Consider the following 27274-nt stretch of genomic DNA (forward strand, 5'->3'; position numbering starts at 1 on the left):
TAAAACGTGTTATTTTAAACAAAATCTGCGAATGTACTTCCTGTGGTTACATCATTAGAAAATGCCAGAGTACTGTTTAGGAGGAAGATAAAACAATGTTTTACTCTATGTAGGTCTCTGGAGGTTTATGTAATTTCTCATGTATAGGTCTAAGGAGGAAGAGACAAGCTAAAGGTCTTGGGAAAGTGTTTCTTATGGTAAATGAATGTCAGGCGTGTGGATGACTTTCAAGTCCCTGAGTTTTCATATTTCCAAAAAGGAGCAAATAATAACCAAGCAATGCATAAACTACAATGCTGTACAGTAATTATAATAAATATAAACTAAAAATAATCAGCGCAAACAATCCTTAGTAAGTAACTACTAATAATTGCAGCTGAACACTCAAGGTCAATTACACAACACCTCCAAATAAGCCAATAAACGGAAATAGTGCAGCGCAGGAAATATTCATATATTAGAAACATTATTAAAATCCCAAAAAATTACCTGCTGACTAAGTCTTGCCTAGAATGTAACGCGTATGGGGGAAGGAGCCACGCATGACGTCACCCATGGCCATCCTACTGCATCATATGTGTATACACAGGGTGCTCGTTTGTCCACTTGTTTTTGCCAGGACAGTCACAGCAAATAGGACCCTGTCCCAGGTAATTTACTCTATAGGACTAGTCCCGGCAAATCAGTGTTGCCAATTGGTTGTTCAGGCTGCCCGTAAATGCCCGCCGTTACGGGCAGCAGGTGCCCGTAAAAAAAATGGCACCATTCTTTACGACATCGTAACGGCGCATGCGCCATTCCGACGACTGCTGGGCTCGGGAAAGCTCGTACAAGTTAGGCCGGTGTAGAAAGTCAGAACCATGCATACAATATACACAGAACCATGCATACAATATACACAGAACGGAATTGTGATGAGAATTTAAAACTTTAGGTAGAAGTAGTGCAGCTGTATGGGAGAATTATTCCAAATCTGCTACTTTGGCCTTAAGTTTGACATTCCCTTATTAAACTTAAGTTCAAACTTAATTGAGTAGACCCTAAAATCTGATGATTAGTAGGCGGAGATTAATTATATGGAGTGGGTGGAGCTTCAGGGAAGTGGGTGTGGTAAGTGATTGATAGCGGTGCTGCAAAATGTCACTGATTTTTTTTTTAAATGTTTGCAACTATGATGTGACATGTAAGTGATTTTACATTTATTGAAAAAATTATCATATAACAGAGAACACTAGATTCTTTCTATTTGCTTTTTCACTTTCAACATTGTCTTTTTATTGAAATGTTATACATATGAATAAGGTACAATGATACACGTACGGCTTGATGAGTAAGCAATAAACAAAAAATAAACATTTAAAACATTCACGGGAGTCTTTCATCCCTGAGGAACACAATTTTATGCAAGACAAAGTGTAATTTACAATAGAAGGGCAACTGTTATGTAAAACCAGTGAGTCATGATAGACATTGTAGGATAACCAGAGAGCCCACTGGGCTCGACCAGTGGTGGTTGCCAAGTTGAGGAACCCATTTCTAGCTCACTATCCACAAGTTTCTGCAACTTGAAGCCAACTATCCCATATCTTATGTGTGTGGATCCTATATCTGTGGATGTATAGAAACTTTTAATAAGGTAAGGTGTTGTTTATCTCTGTTAGCCAATCTTTAAAGGTAGGTGGTTGTGTACACATCCATCGTCTGGCAATGAGTTTTCTAGCTGTAAAGAGAGTTTAATGAAGAAAGGTTTTGGTGGATTTATCGGGAAGAATTCCCGGCAGCCAGGGTTTTGGGTGTAGAGTCTAGGGGGAGCCCATATTGTCATGAAGGAATTGAATAATTTGTTTCCAGTAACCCTGGACTTTATTTAATTGCCAGATTAAATGGTAGAAGGTACCTGAACCATCTCCACACATCGGACAAAGGACATTTTGTTCTGTTTTATACCTAGCCAATTTAACAGGGGTGAGATATGAACGGTGCAGAATTTATAATTGTGTAAGACGATCTGATAGTCTGGGGGATACCAACTTACAAGCATCTAACGCTTCCCCCCACTCCCCATCCTCCATGAAGTCAACATCTCTCTCCCATCTGGATTTAATTGCATACGCAAGTGTAGTGGAGGGGGGTACATGTAGTGCGGCATAGAACACCGAGATCAGTTCCTTAGGTTTGTTGCACTTGATTACCTCTAGCACCTAAATAGAGTCTAATTGAGGAAACATACCAGCAAACTGTGTTTAAAAGGCGTGGCGAACCTGCAGGTACCCGAAGAACATACAATTTGGCAATTTAAACTCCTCTCTCAGACAGTCAAAAGATTTAAGAGTTCCATTTGTCATAATGTGCGACAGATAGTATATACCTCTGGCGCTCCATACATGTGAGTCTGGGATAGATCCAAACTCTGGGAGAGAGGCGTTGTGCCACATCAGTGTTAGTGCGTAGACCCGAGGCACTTTGAGTTTTTCAGATACCACGTCCCATACTCACCTATAAAGAAATAGGAGAGAATTAGGATCACCTGAGGACTCAGCTCCCCTCTGTCCACCAAGTACAAAGAGTTTCCCGTGTAATGGGACCACAAAGAGCATATATGAGAAAGGAATCTAATTCTATGTACTTTATCTATGTGGAATAACTGAGATAGCTGAGTCGCTAAGTAAAATAAATTAATGTCAGGAAGTGCAACACCTCTTAGGTCTGTGGGGCCTTTAAGTTCCTGCCATTGGAGCTTATGTCTACTGTTTCCCCAGATGAATGGTCTAAGCAGAGACTCCAGTGACTTAAAATGTTTAAGGGGTAAGTAGATTGGTGAATGCCACAAAGCATAAAGAATTTTGTGGAGGAGTATCATTTTAATAAGATTTATGTGACCCATCATCCCAATTGGCAGTCAAGCCCAGGTTCATATTTTTGTCTTGATCATAGTGAAGAGGGACTGTATGTTGTCTGAAACATAGTCTGTGGGAGATTTTGTAATCTTGATCCCTAGGTATTTAATGCGACTAACCTTTTGTAGTGGAAGATTAATGTGGGTAGGAGGGGATGGAAAGCTGTCTATAGGGAGTATCTGGGATTTATCCCAGTTGATCTTCAGTCCAGAGAAAATCCCACATTTTTCTATTAACGCAAGGGCTGTTGTCAAGGAAGTTTCAGTATCTGTCAAGTACAGTAATGTATCAGCTGCATACATACTTATCTTTTCAGCCAGTGGGCCTATGCGTAGCCCAGCCACCTCCGGATGTAAACGCACTGCAGTCGCAAATGGTTCGGCCACCAGTGCGTAGAGCAAGGGGGATAAGGGACATTCCTTTTTGAGTCTCTCTGGCAAGAGGAAACTGATCAGACATCCACCCGTTTGCCAACACCCTGGCCACCAGAGATTGGTATAGCAATTGTACCCATCTTATATAATTGGGTCCAAATCCATATTTACTTAGGCAGGTCCACAGAAAGCTCCACTCGTCTGAATTTAAAGCTTTAACCGTATTCAAGGTAACAACCACTCTGGTGCTTATATTGTCGTGCTGAGCTTGAATATTCATGAATAACCTTCTCAAATTAAAAGAAGTGTTCTTGCCCGGCATAAAAACTGCTTGGTCTTCATGAATTAGTGACAATATTACCTGATTGAGTCTATTAGATAACATTTTGGCTAGAATTTTAATATCTTCTTGTAGAAGGGAAATGGGGTGATATGACTAGGATTCTTACCGGATTTTGGAAGTAAAATTATTAAGGATTCTCTCATGGAGGGAGGTAAAGTAAAGGTTTTAAACATATGTGTGAACAGAGATAATAGTTTTGATGTAGGTGTTTCAGTATATAGAGTAGAATTCTATAGGAATACCGTCAAGGCCAGGGGATTTGGATCTAGAGAATTTAGCAATGGCAGCAGTGATTTCGTCAGTCGTAAATGGTGCCTCAAGCATTGTCACCTGTACCTCCTTTAACTGGGGGAATTGTATGTCATTGAGAAATGAATGCAACAAAATAGTGTCTTCAGGCGCTGTAGATGTGTAGAGGTCTTTGAAAAATTCCCTAAACTGATCCGCTACCAACTTGGGTTCCAATAGAGGGCTATCCGTAGGCGAGCGAAGAGTGATAACCATTGGAGACCTTTCTTCTCTATGGACCAGGTAGGCCAAAAGCTTGCCTGCCCCCTTTCCATGTTCAAAGAGCTTTTGTTTTTGGAAAAATAGTTTCCATCTAGCCCTTTCATGTTGAAGTTGCTCAACAAATCTGGTTAATAATTTAAGATTGGTTGCCTTGGAGCTGGAGGAGTCCGCAATATATTCCTGTTTGGCCGTAGACAAGTGCTGCATGGCTCGTTTTAGGGTTATTTCTGATTCAGATTTTATTTGGGTTATGTGTGAAATGAGCGTGGATCTTGCAAAAAGCTTAAATGCCTCCCAGACAGCCACCAATCTAGCAAAGCGGGACACTGTAACTGATGAATGGGACGACAAACCCCCATGAAGTCTGTCCAGTTGCGGGTTTAAGGTGGTATTGAAATCTCCCAACCAGATTGCTGGTACCATGGGTTGATGTGCTATGAAGTCAAAACCCTCCATTATTACCTTTACAGCAAACAGAGGGGGAACATAAAATGCCATTATCAACATAGGTTCTCTAAAGATCAGTGCTGAAAGGAACACATACCAGCCAAAAGGGTCCACTAGAGAGTCCCGGAGCTCAAAATAGACAGATTTAGAGGATAGAAACTCCTCTCGAGTGTGTGGTATTGGAGGAATGATATGTCCAACCTATCCACAGGCGTCTAAGGGCAAGTTCTAATTGGCCCTCAATATGGGTCTCCACTAATACTGTGATGCCTGCTCTTTGCTTTTTAAGGTGGGTAAAGACTGCCAATCTCTTAATTTTTTTCTCTAAAGCCGCGTACATTCCACGTTATTAACTTCAATGTGGCCATGTTTCCTGCCAATAATACACGTGTATTATATAGATCATCATATAGATAACCCTCCCCCCCAACACTCCATCCCACCAAACATGACATCATCTGAGATATACCAAATTAGCTTTTTAGTTGATTTTAGATAGTACTCCCACACTGGTCGTATTATAGTGTCTTGCATATGATTACATAAAAAACCCTCCCTCCCTGTCTTGCACCTAACCAAACTTGTGCGGGCATACATCCCCTTAGTCCAACAACTAAAAATTGGAAACCCATGAATAATCAAAAAGGATAGAATACAAATGTAATACCATGTAGCATTAGAAGCCTTTGTTCCATGTGTGGTCACAAATCTGGTCCTGAGTGTCACTAGTGTTAAGCATGGAACTCTCCTATTGGTACCGATGGAGGGGGTGAGAGTTCGCTGGCTGACATAGCACATTAGGAGAGCTTGTTCACTTTTCAGTGGACTATTGATAGAGGAAACATTCCGCCAGAAAAAAAATAACTAGAACCAAAAGTTTAAACAAGACAGTAAAGAAATCGAGTAAGTATTATTTCTTCGCCTCCTGTTATGTATCAGTATTACTAGGACAATCCTTCAGTAAGTGATTCCCACAAGTGGGAGGTGAGGCCAGATTCAGACGCATCATCGCATCAAATATCTTAATCCTCTGGCGTGGTATATAAAACCATTATGAGAGATCTGAGAAACAACAGTAGTTCTTAAACTGATAACGGGTCTCTAAAAGATCAGTGCTCTCAACAATCTATTTGTCAATGATAAGGCCATACAGGATGTTTCATATGCGTTATGGCAGATTTGTGGTCACACAGTATGAAAGACCTAGGAACTACTTATCTGTGAGTCTTTTGATGTTCAAGCCAAGGGATGATGGCCTCAGGATCTTCAAAAAAATTGACACGTCCCTCACCCTCCACTCTTAGCCGTGCCAGAAACAGCATAGCATATTTAATGTGCTTGATACGTAGCCTTCGCTTTGCTTCTGTGAAGTCTAGAAAGATCGCCACTTTACCATTTCCAAAGGGGATATTGCCTTTCTCCCGTAACATCCGCAGACCTGCATCTCTATCTTTGTAGTTCAAGAACTTGGCTATGAATGTATGCGGTGGTGCCCCCTGGAGCGGAGGTCTGCCAGATAGGCGGTGTGCCCTTTCCACCACAAATGTGGGGGAGAAAACCTCCCTTCCATAAGATTTAATTAGGAGTTGTTCCAAAAAAGTAGTTGGATCAGGCACCTCCGCTCCCTTCGGCAGTCCCACAAATCGAAGGTTACAGCGACGTAGTCTGTTCTCCATGTCATCCTGCTTCTGCAGGAGCTGACTCACTTATAGCTGCAACCTGTCTGAGACATCCTGCGGTGGGGGGAGAGAATCCTCCATGTTTCTTAGCCAATTTTCAGCTTCAGTCACTCTTTCTCTGAGCTTCTGTAAGTCCTGCCTTACCAAAGATAGGTCAACATTGACTTCCTCTATCTTTGTAGGAAGGGTTGTTTGACAGGAGGATATAGCCTCTAGTACTCTCGCTGTATCGGCTCCCATTGCGCCCTGCTCCTCAGGCCCCTCTGCGCCATTTTGAGATGCAGTCTCCTTCTCTTGCCTGCAGAATTTATCCAGTTTGGCCAGGGAGTCCGCGTTTTTCTTTTCTGCGGTGATTTGTCCCAATTTAGGCAGGGTGCTTTTGCAGTCGGTTTGGGCTATGGTAAGGACCATGGGGTTAAGGGATTAGCAATAACGGAGATCGTGCTGGCGGAGCTCCTCTCACTCACCTCCTACTGCATGCTGCTCCAGGCCAGCTCCCCCTTTCTATTTGCATTTACATCGATATTCACAATCCTACGAAGGAATTGGCTGTCTCTGATCCACTCAGACTATTGGAAAATTATTAGATCCCTTCATGGGAATGCTTGTTTGACTAGACTGTTGATGGTTCAGGGGGTCATGGGCCTAAGGTGAGCGGCCATCTGTATGTATTGTAGAGATGCTTCACATTATATGACACCTGCATGTTCAATTAGGGGACATCTATTTGCTCTATCCAGGATCTTTTTTATACACTTGTTATGGAAATTTATTTGGACTTTCTCTTATAAGTTTTAACCTCCCTGTCGGTATGATTCTTTCGGATTTTAGGTGCTGAAAGCGGTACCATTATTTTGCTTGTAATTCTTGAGAATGAGCAGCCCAAACCAACTATTTATATATGATTTCTTTTTACCGTGTGTTCTTCTTTATAACATCCCGAGTATGATAAAGTTTGAAACACAAAATCCTAAACTATAATATAATAAATAACTATAAAATAATAATATAATAATAACAATTTTTTTTCCCCAAAAAATAACACATTTTATTCAATAAATTATAGTAAATCATGTAATCAAAAACACTGAAATTTTTTTTTTTGTCAAACAAGGATGCAATATATTTTTTTTTCCCAAAAAGGATGCAATATTACTCGTCATACTGCTTCAATAAACATCCCGGGTGTGGAAAATTTTGAAACAGGGTACAGCGCAAAGTCCAACATCACAGTCTGGACAGTAGTACCGCGTTTCTTTTCTGATTTTCCGTCCGGTGTTGTCGTGCTTGGAACAGCACACCACACACATCCTTGTGGGTGCAGTCTTCTTCTCCGTTGGCGAAATGTGGTCCATAAAATGACGACCGGTCAGTCATTCGGGGTTCACAACACCAGCAGCACGGCGTCCGGATCTAATTACTGTTGGTGTCTGGTGCCTGAGAAATATGAGCTCAGCAATTTTCCACACAAAGTCCGCATGGATCACAGGCCTGTCACTCTTCTTTTTTAGGAGAATGAATGCATTCCACAAACACTCCAGGAGGTGCCTGAATATTTTTTTATAATATTTTTTCTGCTGTTTCCGCATTGCCGGATAGAAAGTCATGGCCTGGTCAGCTCTGTCCACACCTCCCATGGTGTTGTTATAATCCAGGACCAGTTGCCGTTTTCAGAACATCTTTTCCCCCTTTTGTATGTACCATAACAGTGGCGTTGTTGTGGATGGTACTCATCAGGCACACATCTTTTTTGTCACGCCTTCTAAGTGCCAACATTTTTCCTTTCTGCCAGGCAACTAATTCTCCGGGCTTCAGCTTTTTGTTGGCAAAGCTGGGGGGCAAGTCACGCCGGTTTGCTCTGACGGTCCCATACGCATCTATCTCATGTTGTAGGAGGAACTCAAACAGTTCTGGGGACGTATAGAAAATTGTCTGTGGTGACACAGTACCCCTGATCCAGCAGAGGCTCAATCAGCGTCAGAACAGAAGCAGTTGCCAACCCATAGCTGCTGAACCTTTGGTTGAACTTGGTTCCTCTCCCGGTATATAGGACCGAGTTCCAAATATATCCAGAGCTGGATTCACACAGCATAAATGATTTTATTCCAAAGCGTGCTCTCTTGGACGCAATATATTGTATCCAGCTCCCTTTATAGGCCATTAGACTTTCGTCTATGCAAATGTCTCTTTCTGGGACATAGGACTCCTGGAAATTTTTCAAAATTAATTGGTAAATGTCCCAGATCTTTTTGAGCTTCGGAGCCGGATGAGAAGTCTCATCAAAATCGTCATTGTTGGTAAAATGCAAATACCTCATAATAAGGGAGAATTTGTACTCCGACATAACGGTGCCAAAAAAAGGAGTGGCCAATAATTTGTTTGTGGTCCAATACCACTTCTGCAGGGGTTTCCCCACCACTCCCTGCAGAATAATTAGGCCCAGGAATTTCCAGATATCCGCACTGGTTAACGGGTTCCCACATCCTGCTCCTTGAAAACGGCCGATGTGCTGCGGCTTGTTGCTCCTGGTCAAAAAAAGTTGCAGATACATCAAGGGGTTATCCTCCTCAACATCGACTTTGATACCAGGCGCTCCGGTAAACGGGAACCTTGGGGGCGCTACGTGCTCCGTACCGCAGTCGATCACGCACCAAGTACGCACATCGCTCGGCACAGTCACAGCATCATCACTGAACTCACTTTCAGCGTCGGATGACGAGCTTCCCCATGAATCGCTGTCACTCCACTCTGCATGCAATTCAGGATCGCTGTCGCTCTCGCCCAGCAGGTCATACACCGCTTTTGATGTTGCGGCGCGCTTGTTTGAGGCCATGGTCGCTCTGCAATGTCCAGACACAATGTATAGGAATAATGCAGGAGGTGCGATGGAGAAAGCACTGGGGGGCAATCAAAGGTCAATTTATTTTATTTAGGGAATGTATCCAATAGGATTACAGTGCATCAGTGCGTTTGTGTGTTATACATTATACATATACGTCACGTCGCAGGAGACGGAAGCCGGGGCTCGCAGACGATCGGGAGGAAGCTCTGCCGCCGCATACCGCCCGCATTCTTCGCTGGATCCCGGAGAAAAGGTAAGTAAAACCTCTACCAGGATCCAGCGATATTCCTAGCGGTACCCCGAGTGTGTCTCGGGGTTACCGCTTTTGGCTCTAAAATGTAACACCGAGTCACGCTCGGGAATACCGCTAGGAGGGTTAAAAAGATTTATATGTTTTTAATATATGAATATTTCATGCGCTGCACTATTTTCATTTATTAGTATTTCTAATAAACCCTGTCATGACTAGAGTTCAAGTCTAGGTGCCCAGACAAAATTTAGCTGTCAGCATGACAATAACTTGACAATAATTATATTACTAATGTGTGTACCTAAATAATGTTTATAATTTTTGAACCACTTCAATACTGGGCACTTTTTTTTTCTCCTTCCTGCCCAGGCCACTTTTCAGCTTTCAGTGCTTTCACACTTTGAATGGCAATTACTCATGCATTAGTCATGCAACGCTGTACCCAAACAAAGTTTTTATAATTTTTTTTCAGACAGACAGAGCTTTCTTTTGAATTCTTCTGAATTTTTCCCCACTTGTTTTCTTTTTTTTTTGCCATATAAGGAAAAAATAATTGAAATGAAATGCTGTTTTCTTAGTTTCTGTGATACAATTTTGCAAATAAGTAATTTTTCTTCATACATTTGGGCCAAAATATATGCTGCTACACACACACTGATAGACTTCACTGATGGCAGCTATGACAGGTACACTGATAGGCGGCACTGATGGCAGCTGTGATGGGTACACTGATAGGCTGCACTGATGGCAGCTGTGAGGGGTGAACTGATAGGCTGCACTGATGGCGCATGTGACAGGTTCACTGAAATGCTGTACTGATGGCAGTGGTGACTAGTAGACTATTAGGCTGCACTGATGGTGGTTGGGACAGGTGCACTGAAATGCTGTACTGATGACTGCTGTGACAGGTACACTGATAGGTTGCACTAATGGCTGCTGTGACTGGTACACTGATAGGCTGCACTGATGGCGATTGTGATGGGTACACTGATAGGTTGCACTAATGGTGGTTATAACAGTTACACTGATAGGCTGCACTAATGACAGCTGTAATGGTTACACTGATAGGCTGGACTAATGGCTGTTGTAACCGGTACACTGATAGGCTGCACTGATGGCTGATGTAACAGGTATACTTTATTCCAGGGCAATGTTGTTCACAGTAAAGAAGGGGTTAAAGCGGTAACTCACTGTTCCCGGATTCTCCTCCTCATTCAGGATCGGCTTATTTTGTCAATGAAGCCTCCAACCTGCATGTGATCAATATGTCAAACCTTGTCATAGCTTGCTTTCTTATCTTCAATGGGGATTGAAGCTGTCAGTGATTCCTGAATTGAGAGCCATCAGGTTCTCAAAGTTTCATCTGGTGACATATCCCCAGCATGGAGGAATATGCTTGGGGGGGGGGGGGGGGGCATTGATGCACATATGGTGGGCAGAAAGAGTAAAAATAAAACAATTTTAGTCGCAAAAAAAAGTTTTGGTGAGTTATTCAATTATAAAAAGGTATATTAAATCACCAGCTAGATATGGTGAATAAGAGAATGGTGAATGGAGTATAACTAAAGCCAAAATGTTTTCTTTTTTTAACTTTTTGATAGAGTAGAGAGAATGTAGAACCCCTGTCACATTTTTATTGCTGTCTGTGCTCTGTTTATGGAGATTTACCCTTTCTATATGTCCTGTTTCCCTTTATCACTAAAAGTGAAGTTGAAAGAAAATACCACATTTTGGGCTGTCCCCAGAGCCAAAATAAAGGGGAAATCATTCAATAGGGACAATAGTTCTGATGACCCTGGTGACAACCAAGGATTCCCTCACTTTGGAGCGATTTCCTCTCACTTCCTGTTTTGGCTATGGGACAGGAACATAGATGTAAAAAATGACAGGGGTTATAGTCCTCCCTTACACTATCTGAAATGAAAATCTCTGAAATCTACTTTAACTGACCATTGAAAAGAAAAAAAAAAAAAATAGCACCACATTTATTATACTGTTAACACATTTTTTCATTTGGTTACCATGCACAAAGTATAGGGTGCCCAAAAATATATATACAACATTATTTATGATGACCAACCATATCTATACAACTTAATATATGATGGCCAACAATATCTAAGACTTCAGAAAGATTGCTGCATATGTCTAACTTGATAGTATGGCAGCTTTTTTCTCAGTATAAATGCAATATATTGGGGGGGGGGGGGGAAGCAGTGAGCTTTACAGTGACCATCACAATACAGAATAGGCATACTTGTAGAAAAAAATCATTGCTTACTTTTCCCACTGCCCACACAGCCAAAATGACACTCTGCTATGTAGAAATCCCCAGTTGATGTCCAAAGGTACACCAACACTTCTGTCAGTGTTTGCCTCCTTACATAGTTACATAGTTACATAGTAGGTGAGGTTGAAAAAAGACAATAGTCCATCCAGTTCAACCTGTGTAGGTGTGTGTGGCTGCAATCATCTCACATAGCCCTGAATGTCCTGATCCTTGAGATGTAAGTCTAAGAGTCTTTTGAAAGCCGCCATACTTCCCGCAGAAACCACCTCTTGTGGTAGAGAATTCCACAATCTTGTAGCCCTAACAGTAAAGAACCCCCCATGTTGCCTGAGGTTAAAACACTTCTCCTCTAATCGCATTGTATGCCCTCTTGTCCTCATGCAATCCCTTCGATTGCATGAGGTAGAGAAGTGTAAGGTTTTGCACTTGGGGACTAGAAACATAAAAGCACAATACACGTTAGGAGGGGAACCCTTGGGAGAATCAAAATGGAGAAGGATCTGGGAGTCTTGGTTGATGATAGACTAGGCAACAGCATGCAATGTCAAGCGGCAGCTGCCAAAGCTAGCAGAATATTAGCATGCATAAAGAAAGGGATGTATTCCAGAGATAAGACTATAATCCTTCCACTTTATAAAACTCTGGTCCAACTGCATCTGGAGTATTCTGTCCAGTTCTGGTCGCCAGTCCTCAGGAGGGATGTGTTGGAGCTGGAGAAAGTCCAGAGAAGGGCAACTAAACTAATTAGGGGATTGGAGGACCTTGATTATGAAGAGCATCTGCAATCGCTTGATTTATTCTCCCTGGAGAAGAGACGCCTGAGGGGGGACATGATAGCAATTTTTAAATATCTCAATGGGGATCTCAGCTTAGAAAAAAAGCTGTTCAGTCGAGATCAGAACATTCAGGGGTATGAGAGATGATTAGAGTCACACACACCTACACAGGTTGAACTGGATGGACTATTGTCTTTATTCAACCTCACTTACTATGTAACTATGTATGTAATCCGGCACCTGATATATAATCGGTGTGAGTTTGTTTAATAAATGTTCCAGATCTTATACAAGCTATTCTCGGCTAGTTTTGTATGGAGGCGACTAGAATATCTGATATTTGTGTTCAAGACTGAAGGAAGCGGTATTCTGACGGAAGCCCACAAGCGCATTGTGGGCTCGTGGTTCCGTTACAGAATGATTTCTAGTTACAGCCTCACTGAATAGATATATGCTTTGGGGCAATATCAAATGTAAACCTTTCCTGCAGAAGTGTTGGAGATATAAATAGAAGGTGCCAAAACCACTGTGGCCACTCTGCAATGACAGCATTTACAGAGAAAAGCGATTTTGCATCATCCCCCTTTGATCTTGATCTGTAACATCATTGCTTTATGCATCAATTATATATGTACAATATATACTGCTTAATTTACAATTCAGGGGTATTCAGCATTTTTCTCATCCCACACTAAAAGTCATCATTCTCACTTCTCACTAAGACTAAAGCCTTGTTTAATTCAGTAGACATTCCCCTTGTAGATAGGAATGTATCCCTACAAGCCAAGAGATAAACTCTGAGCATTGTGTAGCTTAGTACTTCTGGTGGTGCTGCTAGATGTTTATTTTTCTGCACAGATCTTAAAGTGTTACTAAACCCACAACAGTAAAATCAGTCTGTATATGCAGTAAAGCATGCTTGTTATACTCACTGTGGAACCTAAGGGGTTAATCCTATGCACTGTATAAAAAGTCTGTTTGATCCTGTCTTCTCTGATCCTCCTCTTCTTTGGCTGTCCCGAATCCATCTGCTGATAGAAAAGAGCCTTGGAGACACCCTGCACATGCTCAGTTTGGTGTGTATTGCTAGAGAGTTTTTTTTTTTTTTTTTGTTAGTGGGCAAGTGATCAGCACAGGGCCAATCAGTACGAGGATCAGGGGTCCTGCAGCCTTTATAGAACAGTCAGAGTAGAATGAAAATTCCTCCTGCAAGCTTTACCCAGACTCTTATAGAAGTCACAAGACTGATATATACTGCTGATGAGAAAAGGTATTTAGCAGTTTATATTTACTAAAATATTTGCATTCCCATGTTCTGTGTACTGTGGGAGACCAGATATAATGAATACAGCATCCTGGGTTTAGTAACACTTTACAGTAAACCTATCATAAACCTGACAGTTCATTCATTCATTCATTCATTCATTCATTCATTCATTCATTCATTCATACTGCCCCTATAAAAGAAGCAACATCAAAATCCACACTCCAAATGTAACCCATGACAGGTGACCTTACCACTAAGGCTATGGATGTGGGAGAAACAGGCCCAAGTATATATTTGTACTGTTCATTTTCACGTGCGTTTTTCATCTCTAAGCATTTTTGGATAACTTTAACAAAATATTGGCAAGTTAAAGCATTTGTTACCCCCAACACTATAAATTCCTGATATGTGGCTGCTGTACCATGTACTTGAATGAGAAAATATCCTGTTATTTTTGTATTACTTAGAACCCCCAAAAATTATATAAATGTAAACATCCCTTGTAATAGAAATAAGCAGGACAGGTCCTCTTTAACCACTTTAAGACCGGAAGGATTTGCCCCCTTAATGACCTGGCCATATTTTGCAATTCGGCACTGCATTACTTTAACGGACAATTGCGCGGTCGTGCGACGCTGGACCCAAATAAAATTGATGTCCTTTTTTTCCCACACATAGAGCTTTGGTGGTATTTGATCACCTGTGCAATTTTTTTATTTTTTTTTGCTTAATAAAAAAAAGCGACAATTTTGGGAAAAAAAAATATTTTCCACATTCTGCTATATAACATTCCCAAATAAAAAATGTAAAAATCTAATTTTTTTAACATTTTAGGCCAATTTGTTTTCTGCTACATATTTTTGATAAAAAAAATCGCAATAAGCGTATTTTGCACAAAAGTTATCGCATTTACTAACTACGGGAAAGATTTATGTAATTTTTATTGTTTTTTTTTTACTAGTAATGGCGGCGATCTGCGATTTTTTGTGGGACTGTGACATTGCAGCGGACAGATCAGAACCCTAACTGACATTTTTTACACTTTTAGGGGGGACCAGTGACATTACTACAAGGCCATAGAGTTGAGTAGGGGCCATCTTGCCCTCACTCGACTTCCTGCACAGCACCTCAGGGGCCTGGATCATTTTCCCCATTACTGACGGCTCCGGTAAGCCAGGAAAATACATACAAGAGTATGTCAGTGCATCTGCATACACGACACATTTTGGAAAATGGCAGCATGGAAGAGGAGTAAGAGTAGGGCATTCAATTAGCAGTTAAGTTCTGTTTTAGGTTTTGTAAACAACATTCTTCTTTCAGCAGAGGTGAAAACAAAAGAATATGGGAAAAAGGAGAACAGAGCTCCATCTACTGGCTGGATAAATGTCTACATCATTTTCATATGAAATATGACATATTTACTAATAAAATCATATACATTCTTTTTAATGCCTCACCATAATAAATAAATAAACACATCTGTACAAAACCACAATGCATTCCCTTAAAGGCAATAACATGTTTTGTTTTTTCTCATTACAGCTACCACAGAAGTACAGACAGTGTCATTTGAAATGGAAATGTCTCAGTCTGGATTCAGTGCTCACTATTCTAAGGTAGGCAATATTTCCTCGGTTTGTTTTGCTCACTATACTGAGCCTCAAAGGACTGTAGTATGCCTTATTCAGGCTCCTTCTGATTCCTGACTGTTGATAACTTCTGAGTGATTTTAGTGCAAGTTTACTCTTTAGTGTGTTAGTTTTTGATTTTTTTAAAATGGGTGTTTGTTCCATTAGCATCATTGTCATCTTCCACCTTTTTGATGCTAACAGCTTTGAATGCATTCGATGCACTCATCGTGCATAAATATTGCCCAAAAAATGTAACAGGGAAAGTGTTATAAAACTATCTAGGAAAAAAAATAATTATATATATATATATATATATATATATATATATATATATATATTAAAACACTGCAACTAGTTTACATTTTAGAAACCAATTCCAGCCCAAGTTTCTTATTTAAAGTGCATCTAAAGTCAGAAGAAAACATGTATTTCATCTTATTAGTTATTAAATGTAATAGCTGTGTTAGTCTTCATATTTTAGGCTAAGTATATTTTCAGCAAGTACAGAAAATGTATTTTATTATTGTCAAAAATGCAGCGTCCTTGTCACTTACCGTGAGCTTTAAAGAATGCACAATGTGCCCTATTTATTATGTAAACTACTAGTCCTATCAATCCAACATGTAATGGAAATGAACAATGGATGACATGTTTTAAGTCCAGCCTATGTGACAATCATGGATGAAGAAACCAGTGTAGACATGAAGGGACATAACATGTGTTATTCCCAGGATTACCAGGTAAAATTAAGGAAAAAAAAGCATGAAGAAAATAAACGAATGCAGTCACAACATCTAAGGACTAATAAACTGCAATATATAATACTTTTGTTTGTAGGGTTAGAAGATATTCTCATTTTGGTTAGAACCTGGAAGGGTTAGAAAATCTTATATTTTTATTGGTTGAGAGGTGTGAGTGGGATTCCTTGGATCCAAACCGCAATCAAACTTTACTATACAGTGTGAGGCTTGTGGGTGGACAGCTCATATATATAGAAGGACCTCTAGGGATGCTTAATAAGAGATTCAAAATGTATACTGAAAATCGGAGTGCCATATTAATAGTTTGGAGTCAGAAACATTTCCAATGAGCACAATTTTTTATGCTCGCTCTTTAAGCCTTAATGAAGGCCCATTCAAATACAGGTAGATATGTGGTTGGTGTATGGGTCGCACCAACCACATATGTGTGAACCTAGCTTTAGAGAATACATAAGGGAACATCAGTAGGTCAATCAAGTGAGAAGGATATCAGATATCTCCAGGAAGGTGCATTCTGCATAAGCGTGTCAGGTTGTTATATGGTACAGAAAAGCAACATCGTCATTTGCCAGAGCTATCCAGCAATCTCATAGATTTGCCTTCAAATCAAAATTCTTTCCAATCATAATTATCCTTTCTACATAAAGTTTGAAACTCAGATAAAGGAGGTCATCTTTATGGCCCCCCCTGAATTGTAATGACTTGTTATTGAACTTTTTTTCATTTAATTGACTTTCTAATTTGAGGTTTACTATTGGCCTCTTTTAGTGGCCGCTGGTGCTCCATTTTTTTGGGGCAGTGGCAAGCCAACTCCCCCCTACTAGGTCCGCACTTACCCCATTCAGGTTGTTGGAGGCTTCACAGGTTTCTCCTCCCGGCCAATCCAGTCTTAAGACCCCTTTCCTGTTCTGATTGGCCGGGAAGAGAAGCAGGAAGACAATAGCAAATGTTAATTTGCTAATGTCACAAGTGGGTGGGCTCTGGGGGCAGCGTCCAGACTCTAATCATGTGTTTCAAAAAAAAAAAAAAAAGCTTGTAGAAATCTATGTGTCCGGCGCCCTGCATAGAGATTAGGGGGCGGTGCATGGAATTGAGACGCCCCTTAGGAGCCAGCTGTCGCTGGTCTCTTTGTTCTATAGTGTGTTTTATTTAGACAGTTTTACATAAGCTGTTAAATGCATGCATATGTAATTGTAATAAAATTAAAATGTAAAAAATGTAAAAATTTTAACCCACAACCAAAAATGTAATATACAGTATGTATTGCAGCTTACTAGTCCTTCCTTGTTGTGGTGGCTTTATTTTTTTTCTGGATGGCTATATCTCTCCTTCACTGTATCAATAGAAAAAGCCATGGTTGTCTCCCTAGGCTGTTTTCCTGATATTGACTACAAACATGTCTTTTCATCTCCAGGGCAATTGGTAGATTATGAAAAAGTGGTATAGTGCGCTATCCTAAAACATGTATGATTAACATAGATAATATTCAAAAGCTATAAATCCATACAACTACAACTACAAGTAAAGGGACTGAATAATTTTGCACGCCCAATTCTTCTGTTTTTTATTTGTTAAAAAAGTTTGAAATATCCAATACATTTCGTTCCACTTCATGATTGTGTCCCACTTGATGATTCTTCACAAAAAATTACAGTTTTATATCTTTATGTTTGAGGCCTGAAATGTGGCAAAAGGTCGAAAAGTTCAAGGGGGCCGAATACTTTCGCAATGCACTGTACAAATAAATTAATCTGGGAAAACATTTTGTGTCAACTCAGAAAATAAACAAAAACTGTTGAACAATAAGATAAAAGAGAGAAGAAAAAATCCAGTCCCTTGTGTAGAAAAAAAGATTTCACTGCCAGTGAAAAAGAATGATTCTATCAAGTGAAATACTTCAGGTGCTTCTGGATCCACCCATGGATCCACCTGGATACATCTTTATCGTCAATGGAAAGCAATAGGTACACGTTGATAGCAAGCACAGCCACCTGCAGTGCGGACCGTGCAAAGTGACAGGCACTTGCTACTCCCCCTGACGCGTTTCCCCTTCTGGCAGGCGTCAACTGGGAATCAGCGCATCTTTATCACCTTTTTTTCCAATTGGTAGATTATGGAAAATAGGAAGGAAGAAAGATATGCTCGCAAGAAGTGACAAGAACACTGCATTTCTGGAAGGGTCAACATGTGTTTTCTATATTTGCTGAAAACCTTTTTTGACTTAAAAAAACAAAACAAAAAAAAGCAAACTAAAACAGTCACAATATCTAAAGACTGTAAGCTTAAAAATATTGCATTTTTGTTATTGGGTTTAGTCATCCTTTAACCTTCTTAGCGGTATTCCCGAGCGTGGCTCGGGGTTAAATTTCAGAGCCAAAAGCGGTAACCCCGAGCCACACTCGGGGTACCGCCAGAAGCATCGCTGGATCCTGTAAAATAGGTTTCTTACCTTGTCACCGGGATCCAGCGATGTATCCCGGCGGTGTCTCGCGGCAGATCTTCCTCCCGATCGTCTCCATGCCCCGGCTTCCGTCTCTTGCGACGTGACGTTCACAGGGGGGTGGAACCGGCGGCAAATTCAAATGTAAAACACACCAAACACACTGATATTATTCAAAAAAAAAAAATCACATTAGTTTGCCCCCCAGTGCCCTTTCCAGTTTTACTGTACTTTTTATGTAAATATATATATGCATATATATATACATATATATATGCATATATATATATATATATATATATATATGTGTATACATATATATATATATATATATATATATGTAATTCTTGTGAATGAGGAGCCCAAACCAACTGTATACATTATATATATATATATATATATATATATATATATATATATATGTATGTATATATATATATATATATATATATATATATATATATAATATATATATTAAACGTATACAGTTGGTTTGGGCTGCTCATTCACAAGAATTACATGCAAAATAATGGTACCGCTTTCAGCACCTAAAATCCAAAATAATCATACCGCCAGGGAGGTTAAATGGCTAAACTGCTTGTATGGCAATTCTAGGTATGTACGATATATAGAAGATTCTGGAGCTTTCCCTCAATGTGTCTCCGGAGGAGTAGATGCTCTTTGTTGTTTACGAAATGAAAATACACATGAATTTATTCACATTAACATCTCTATATATCATTTTCCATGATTTAGGACTGGGTGATGCTTGGTGCAGTAGGAGCCTACGATTGGAATGGGACGGTTGTCATGATGAAATCTGATGACGTTGTCACCCCAGGGAATAATTCATTTCACACAAGAACAGAAGATAAAAATGAGCCTCTGGCAGCCTACTTAGGTTGGTTGGAAATTCCTATTTAAATGCTGCTTCAGTGGGACTCTCTAGACATCTCAATCACTGATGCTATTTTATAGTTTCTAAAGAAATTGGAATAACCAAAGGGATTAAAAATGAGCCAAGAAAAAGTTATTAAAGTAATTGTAAACCCTAAACAGATGGCATGTAGTATGGATCATAAAGAATTACAATTGTTTCCCATAAAATCCTGTTCTCGCCTTTTTTTCTTTCCCCATCTCAATGTTGCTGATCTCCTCCAACCCCTTTCATACACTTTCTGTCTATGTCCATATGCATTCACTTAAGCTTCTAAGATTTATCATTGCTTAGTATGACAGTAGTGGAACATGCCTGCATTATGTACTTTATATCAGTACATGCTGCTTGTAGTCTCTACCAGAGGTTTATGTGACAGAGCAGGAGGCCCCCGCTACAGGAAATGTCTAAACAAGTTTCTTTATGACAGGACCATTGAGTTTTCTATTAAGTCTGAACTCTAGGCAGTTAAAAAAGACAATAAAAAAAAATAAAATAAAATAAAATAAAAAAAGAGAGAATGATATTTAATGCAGTTCCGCAATCATTAATATATCATTACAGTAATCCCCCGCTCCATCGCGGTTCAGTTTTTGCGGTCCCGGTAATAGGGTTTTTCTATTTCGCGGAATTTCACTTTTCGCGGCTGGGTCCGGAACGTTACCCCAGCAATGGAGGGGGGTTTACTGTAAATGCATTTTTAAATATAGTACCAGTAAATATCTGAATTTGCTCTGTATCAGCCGCTTGCAATACAGCAAGGCTGCAATGTGAAAGGAAGAAGCAGGACAAGGAGCTGGTCAAGTGTTGAAAAGAAGCATGCATGATAGGAAGAGAAATCAGAGTAACAGAGAGATGAGCTCATCACTGTGCTGCTTTTCTTTTCATTGTGCAGTTACAAGCTGGGGCAGGTCCAAGATGACCTGGGCTCAGAGGAAATGGGTTGAATAATGCTGGCCATTAGATTGAGACATCTACAGGACAAAAAATAGTAGCACTGGGGAAGTCTCTGGATTGAAAGTGAACATTGCAGCAAAAGGGTCATTTTGTTATTTTATCTTTCAATGGGCTATACTTTTTTCTTTTATTTTTGGCTGGAGTTCTGCTTTAAATAAAAAATGCAGATTCAAAGCCTAACTCTGGGAGGTATTTTCTTCTAAATGATCTCCGAACTCCCAAAATGACAGTAATATTTTGGAGGCCTTAAAATCTAAATTTTTAATAAACTAGCTCATGCAGACAAGTTGACCCAATAGTTTAAAAAGCACTGTGCATTTGGCAAGAATATTCTTTATACAAATGCCAAACCTCTAGGCCTTTTCTGTCACCCATAAAACCTGGCTGAAATATTCCCTATGATTGCATACCTATGACCTGATTTTCTTCCAGGACAACAAAAATCTAGAAATGTCCATTGAAAATGACAGTAGCTTGGCTAAAATACTCCCAATATTTTTTAAGCATATAATCAAGCAATGTGTTATCAAATGAGAATGAAATAAACACATATATAAATGAAAAGCTTAAACGTCCATATTAAATAGTCAAAATAAGGGGGCCGGTGAAAATAAATGAATGCACAACGCACTCACCAGAAATATATGACCCCTTCTTTCAAATGAAGTCACAACACGCTTATAATATCTCCAACTGGCAATGTCCCTCATATGGCTGTTAAATTCCCCGTCTGCTTACTGCTCCATCTGTTTTAACATCCTGTAGATGAAATCAGGGTTCCCTGATGACGTCAGGCATTGCTGAGCGAGTGCAGTGTGCTTCTGTTTGGGGAAGAGGAAGAGCACTTTTTCCTTCGGTGTCACCTTCATTCATTCATCTTTGGGTTAATTTACTTGCACCGGGCCCCTTAATTGGACTATGTATTATGAACATTTAAGTTTTTCAGTTGTATATATGCTCCATTCATATTGTTTTGCTCACTTGATTACACATTGCTTGATTACATGCTTATAGGAGTGCGGTCTAGTCCTTCTTTTGGTAGGATTTTCAACATTTTTAGACTTATTTAAGTCAGATGACATGCAGCTCTTATGTAAGGTAATTTTGGTTCACGTTTGGACACATATACTTGTTGGTTCACATTTGTGTAAAACACATTGTGTTGCGGGGTTGTGGGTTATTAGATTGGAAAATATTCCCAATGTTTACATTCCTACATCCATATTTTCAGGAACTAGAATATAATGGCTACTGAGGCTCCTAGTTTGAGGGTTACTAAAATCCACAAAATTGTCCACAAAGAAGAAGCCCCGGTGGCCCTTTTGTTGTAGCCCAGGTCCTGTAAATAAGGCCTTATTCACACATGTGTACTACAGTGTACGCCCGTGTGAGAGCTGTGTTTACCACTGGTAGAGATGGGCTTGGGTGTGTTTGGGATCATAGTCCCAACCCACCTGCCCAATCCCGCCAGGAAGCCAACACTGCACACCGCTAATCACAGGCCGAGAGACATTTCCTGATCTGTGCAGCTGCGGACTGGGAACTGTCTCACTGCCAGTAATTAGCTGTGTGCAGTGTCAGCTTCCTGGCAGGATCGGGCAGATGGGCAGGGACTACAATCCCGAACAGGCCCGAGTTTTTTTACCGTACTGTAAGAAAATAAAGTGTCTGCATGCAGCTTCCCCCACATCCCCCTAATACTTACCTGAGCACAATCTCAATCCAGTGATGAGCAGGAGAGCCAAGGCTCTCTCGGGTCTCTCGCTCCTGAATGGCTCAGATACAGCAGCAGGAGCCATTGGCACACCCAGTGGGGAGGGAGTGGGGGGCAGAACTAAGTCCCGCTTTGTGTGTCTTATGGACACTGAGAATGGGGCTCAGGTGCCTCCCATAGCAAGTGGCTTGCTTTAGAGGCATGCAGTGGGGAGTTGAAGCCAGAAGCGCCGGTGAGGGACACGAAAAAAGGAGAATAGGGGCTTCTCCGTGCAAAACCATTGCACGGAGCAGGTAAGTATGACATGTTTGTTATTTTTTTTTAAAAATAACAGCCTTTACTATTACTTTAAAGTGCAATAATTCACAGCTACCTGGTGGGACCTGACCAAGTACACTCACAGAATGTTGCAGAAAAGAATATGAGTAAGTCTCGGGTGCACTGTCTTGAGGGGGGAAATGCGATCTGGGGAGATTTCCAGGAAGGTTGGAGTGTGCCTGCTCTTTTTCTACTTGTCTGGAAACTCTCCCTGCCACTAATCACTGTATCTAACAGACAGGTGACCTGTGCCTACACTACCCAAACACAAGATGTATGCCAAGCCTGGGAGCCATGGTCTTATAAAGACTCTGCCTGACCCAAGATGGTTGCCATAGTCATTTGGGGTGATAGCATCTAAACAGTTAGCTACCCAAGTGACCCAGAAAATCCTTTTGACTTCCTCTCCCTCAGTCGAGCGCCACCTGCAGTGGAGAAACTAGACTGCACCTGCCTACACAACTATGGCTTTTGCATTAAGCAATTTTTTTTACAAACAACACAGTACATTTAAAACTAATAGGCACCTTGTCTGCATGGGCTAGTTACTGTAATAGGTGAACTATGCCATTAAAGATTATATGAGATTTTATATTTACTTTAACCACAATATGGAGTAAACTAATACTGAAAATGACACTCTGGTAGTCTAACACCCTGCCCACCCACATCTTGTTTTTCTGGAAACACGAAACCTAAATGGTGTTTCATGGCAGGAAACGTGAACGTGTCTCTAAAGAGATTGGGTGTATGATATTGTTTTGTCTTCACATTTGAATGGATGCTCTTAACAAGTGATATTTTGTGTTTCCTGATGCCAGTGACCGGCTATACACGCAGACAGTGGCAGGATGCACTCTGAATTACAGGTCAATAGGAGGTGTTTCCTATAAGTGTCTGCGCAAAGACCAAACAATTTAAAGAAACAACACATTATGGTCGATCCCATTTCCAGCAAAGGGACATTAAGGACAATGTTCTGCTTACTTAGTTAAATACCGTAAGCTGAAGCACAAGGAGAAGTTACCCATAGCCATCAGATTTCAATTTAGTATATTGAATCGTATTTTGTTACTATGGTTTACTGCACTTTGCATTGTTGAATAACCCAGTTTACATTTTGGCTGAGCTATTGTAATCCACTCATTGCAGAATTAGGTCTGTTCCGGTAAAATACAACAATAGTTCAGATGGAATACCAGAAGCAGGATGACTGCCAAGCATCTGCTAAATTTTAACAGCAGTCCCATTTTACAACATGCTGCTTCTGACTAATGCATTGTACCAGAACGTCAATGTTGTGTCTTGTTAGACCTGGTTTAAATTGAAAAATGTTAAATGATCTCTTGCAGTGGGGGGTGCTCTCACACTGAAAGGGTTATTTGCTCATTTTGCCTAGGGAAAAGGAGAAGAGCCGTCACTTACCTGATCCTCTGCTCCCTGGAAGATGGTGCTGCCCCATACTCTATAGGTGGATTGTCCCACAGTAACAACAAATACAATGTAGGGTTTATGACCCTACTTTAATCTTGATGGTGTCAGGACCTAGACCACCATCACATGGCTGGGCAAACAAACAGGAAAAAAGTGGCACACTGAGAAGGGGAAATGAGAAACCAGTGCCTGTGGAAAACTGCCCAAATTAAGTAATTAAATAATTACAATATTAATATATTGTAATGAATATATATATATATATATATATATATATATATATATATATATATATATATATATATATATATATATATATATATAGATATATGTTTAAAGTAATTACAAACAGTCCTTAATGATCAAAAGGAACAGTCCATGAAGGACCAACACAATACTAAACAGTGGCTGCTGGCTGATAAGAGAAGAAGCAGCTCTGTAACTAAATTCAAAGAAAGAGAAGAGTGGCGCCACCTGAGTGTACTCTATAAGTAAAATAATTTTAAACACAAGGTCAACAACACAGTAAGAACTTGGACAATGCATATTTAAAGCTTGATATGCATTGTCCAAATTCTGGTCTAGCAACAGGGAAGACCAGTCCCTGCAGCATCTTCTTCCCCATGCTCTAGCAGTCTAGATTTCTGAGATCATCAAGACATAATAGCCCTGCATTGGACATGTCTGGAGAGAGTCCACCACCAGAGTGTGGGGTAGCGCCATCTGCTGGGAGTGATGAGTATCAGGTAAGTAAAGGCTAATCTCCTCTCCCCTAGGCCAGTGATGGTGAACCTTGGTACCCCAGATGTTTTGGAACTACATTTCCCATGATGCTCAAGCACACTGCAGTGTAGCTGAGCATCATTGGAAATGTAGTTCCAAAACATCTGGGGTACCAAGGTTCACCATCACCACCCTAGGCAAATCAAAAAATGAACCCTTTGCTGTGTGGGTGCAGCTCCACTACAAGGGATAATGTATTTGGGCTTCAAATATATATAAGGGAGCTGTTTTACTTGCTTAAAGAGTTGTGTTTCCCTCCATCCATCCATTCCTGAGATTTACACAGCTTGACCACACAGCACATCCCTGACTGCCAGATATTTCTCAGGTGAAGTCAAGTTACCATTACATGCCTTGTTCTGTCCCCAGTCAGTGACTGGACAGTGAAAAAGGGAACAGGGGACTGATGAGCTCCTCTCTCTCTCACTCTGTTCTCTCCTCCTATCATCATGTTCCTTAGGATAAAAATCCTTAAAGTGGACCAGTGCAAGGCCCAACAGGGCTTTCTTTTGTAGCCACTGGGGAATGTCTAATCAAATTTAATATTTGTTTTGCTGTAGTCAGCTTGAGCTGGATTGAGATTTTAGCTTTCTCCCGTCTCTGCTAGGCTCTGAATATTGTTTGCTTCTGCCTGCAGCTGGGAAGTATCCCTGGAAATAGCGTTAGAGGCTGCACTAATCAGTGATATGAATATTTATGTCTCCCTGGCTAACCAGTAGGACATTTATTGCCAGTGGTGCTGTCAGGGATACCACATGCAGGCATCCAGCAAGAGTGATCAGATCAGTTGGCTGCACCAAGGAATCAGGACCCAGATGGATAAAGATGTAAATAAGTTTATTAAGCAAAATGACTCACTCCAATACCAACACCAGTGACCATAAACAAGTAAACAAAATATAAATGATAACAGTACAAAACCCCAATAGAACCTAACAAACTATATACAAAGGGATGGAGCAAACAATAGCAGGACAGGACAGGAACAGGAGACAAGGAAAGCAGGGAGCCAGGTAAAGGAAGCAGGATGCAGGGAACAGGACTCAGGATCAGGATACAGGTTTCAGGATACAGGTTTCAGGATACAGGTTCAGACAGGGACACGGCTAGCAGAGAAAATACTGAAGCACTGAGCCTCAGTGAAGGGCGGGCTTATATTCCCTCAGCAGTCCTCCTCAGGTGCAGCTTAATTAAAAGAACAGTCCAGCTGCTGGGAGACACCCGCTGGTGGGCCCTGGAACTGCGCCCCTCAGTTCCAGGAACAACAGTGCCACCAGCAGGTGACCCATGTAATGACACAGATCCTGACAGTTCCCCCCCTTTAAGGAGCGGCCTCCGGACGCTCCATTGTGCTTCTACCCCAAAAGTCCAAAAAGGTCTCCCCTCCATGTCTGCGGGTCTTCTAGCACTCTCTAGGCCAAAGTCCTTTAACTTGCCGAAAGGCGTGCCACCAGAGTCCAGCAATTGATCATGCGCCCCACCACCAGGGTCTGGAAGCCGTCTTGGCACCCCACAGGTCAAGTTCCTGAAGAGGCGTAACATTAGGGATACACCTGCCCTCATTGCAACACATGTCCCAACACTGGGACTGAAGGCAAGCTGGACATCAAGCAGGGGAGCGCCAGCGGCATGCAGGATATCCGGCAGTGGCACACCAGGCTGGGCAACAGACAGTGGCACATCAAACAGGGCGGCAGACCGTGGCTCAGCAGGCACTGGATCAGCAAACACTGGGTCAGCAGGCACCGGAACAGCAAGCACTGGGTCAGCGGGCACTGGAACAGCAAGCACTGGGTCAGCAGGCAAAGGATCAGCAGACACAGGATCAGCAGGCACAGTAGTGGTCACCAGAACAGCGGGCACGGGATCAGCTGGCACCGGATCAGCGGGCTGAGTAAGAGACACCGGATCAGCAGGCACCGGAACAGCAGGCACTGGGTCAGCGGGCACTGGAACAGCAAGCACTGGGTCAGCAGGCAAAGGATCAGCAGGCACAAGATCAGCAGGCACAAGATCAGCAGGCACAAGATCAGCAGGCACAAGATCAGCAGGCACAAGATCAGCAGGCACAGTAGTGGTCACCAGAACAGCGGGCACGGGATCAGCTGGCACCGGATCAGCGGGCTGAGTAAGAGACACCGGATCAGCAGGCACCGGAACAGCAGGCACTGGGTCAGCGGGCACTGGAACAGCAAGCACTGGGTCAGCAGACTGGGTAGTGGTCACCAGAACAGCGGGCACCAGAACAGCGGGCACTGGATCAGCAGGCTCAGTAGGAGGCACCGGATCAGCGGGCACTGGACCAGCAGGCATCAGAACAGCAGGCACTGGATCAGCAGGCTCAGTAAGAGGCACCGGATCAGTGGGCACTGGATCAGCAGGCTCAGTAGAAGGCACCAGATCAGCGGGCAATGTAACAGCAGGCACTGGATCAGCAGGCTCAGTAGGAGGCACCGGATCAGTGGGCACTGGAACAACAGGCATCAGAACAGCGGGCACTGGATCAGCAGGCTCAGTAGAAGGCACCGGATCAAAGGGCACTGGATCAGCAGGCTCAGTAGGAGGCACTGGATCAGCGGGCACCGGAATAGAAGGCACTGGATCAGCGGGCTCAGTAGGAGGCA

The 27274-nt window shown here is 41.5% G+C and overlaps 1 protein-coding gene across 1 annotated transcript in view; it reads left to right on the forward strand.

Moving 5' to 3' along the window:
• Window positions 1-27274, forward strand: part of ITGA1 (integrin subunit alpha 1) — a 229476-nt gene that overhangs the window by 117838 nt on the left and 84364 nt on the right. Inside the window, exons 10-11 of the mRNA XM_082258819.1 lie at window positions 15218-15291; window positions 19264-19408. Of these exons, the coding sequence (XP_082114945.1) occupies window positions 15218-15291; window positions 19264-19408 (219 nt within the window). The remainder of the gene's footprint in view (window positions 1-15217; window positions 15292-19263; window positions 19409-27274) is intronic.

The sequence above is a fragment of the Pelophylax lessonae genome (genome assembly GCF_965119305.1).
Source record: "Pelophylax lessonae genome assembly, chromosome: 1".
NCBI lineage: Eukaryota > Metazoa > Chordata > Amphibia > Anura > Ranidae > Pelophylax > Pelophylax lessonae.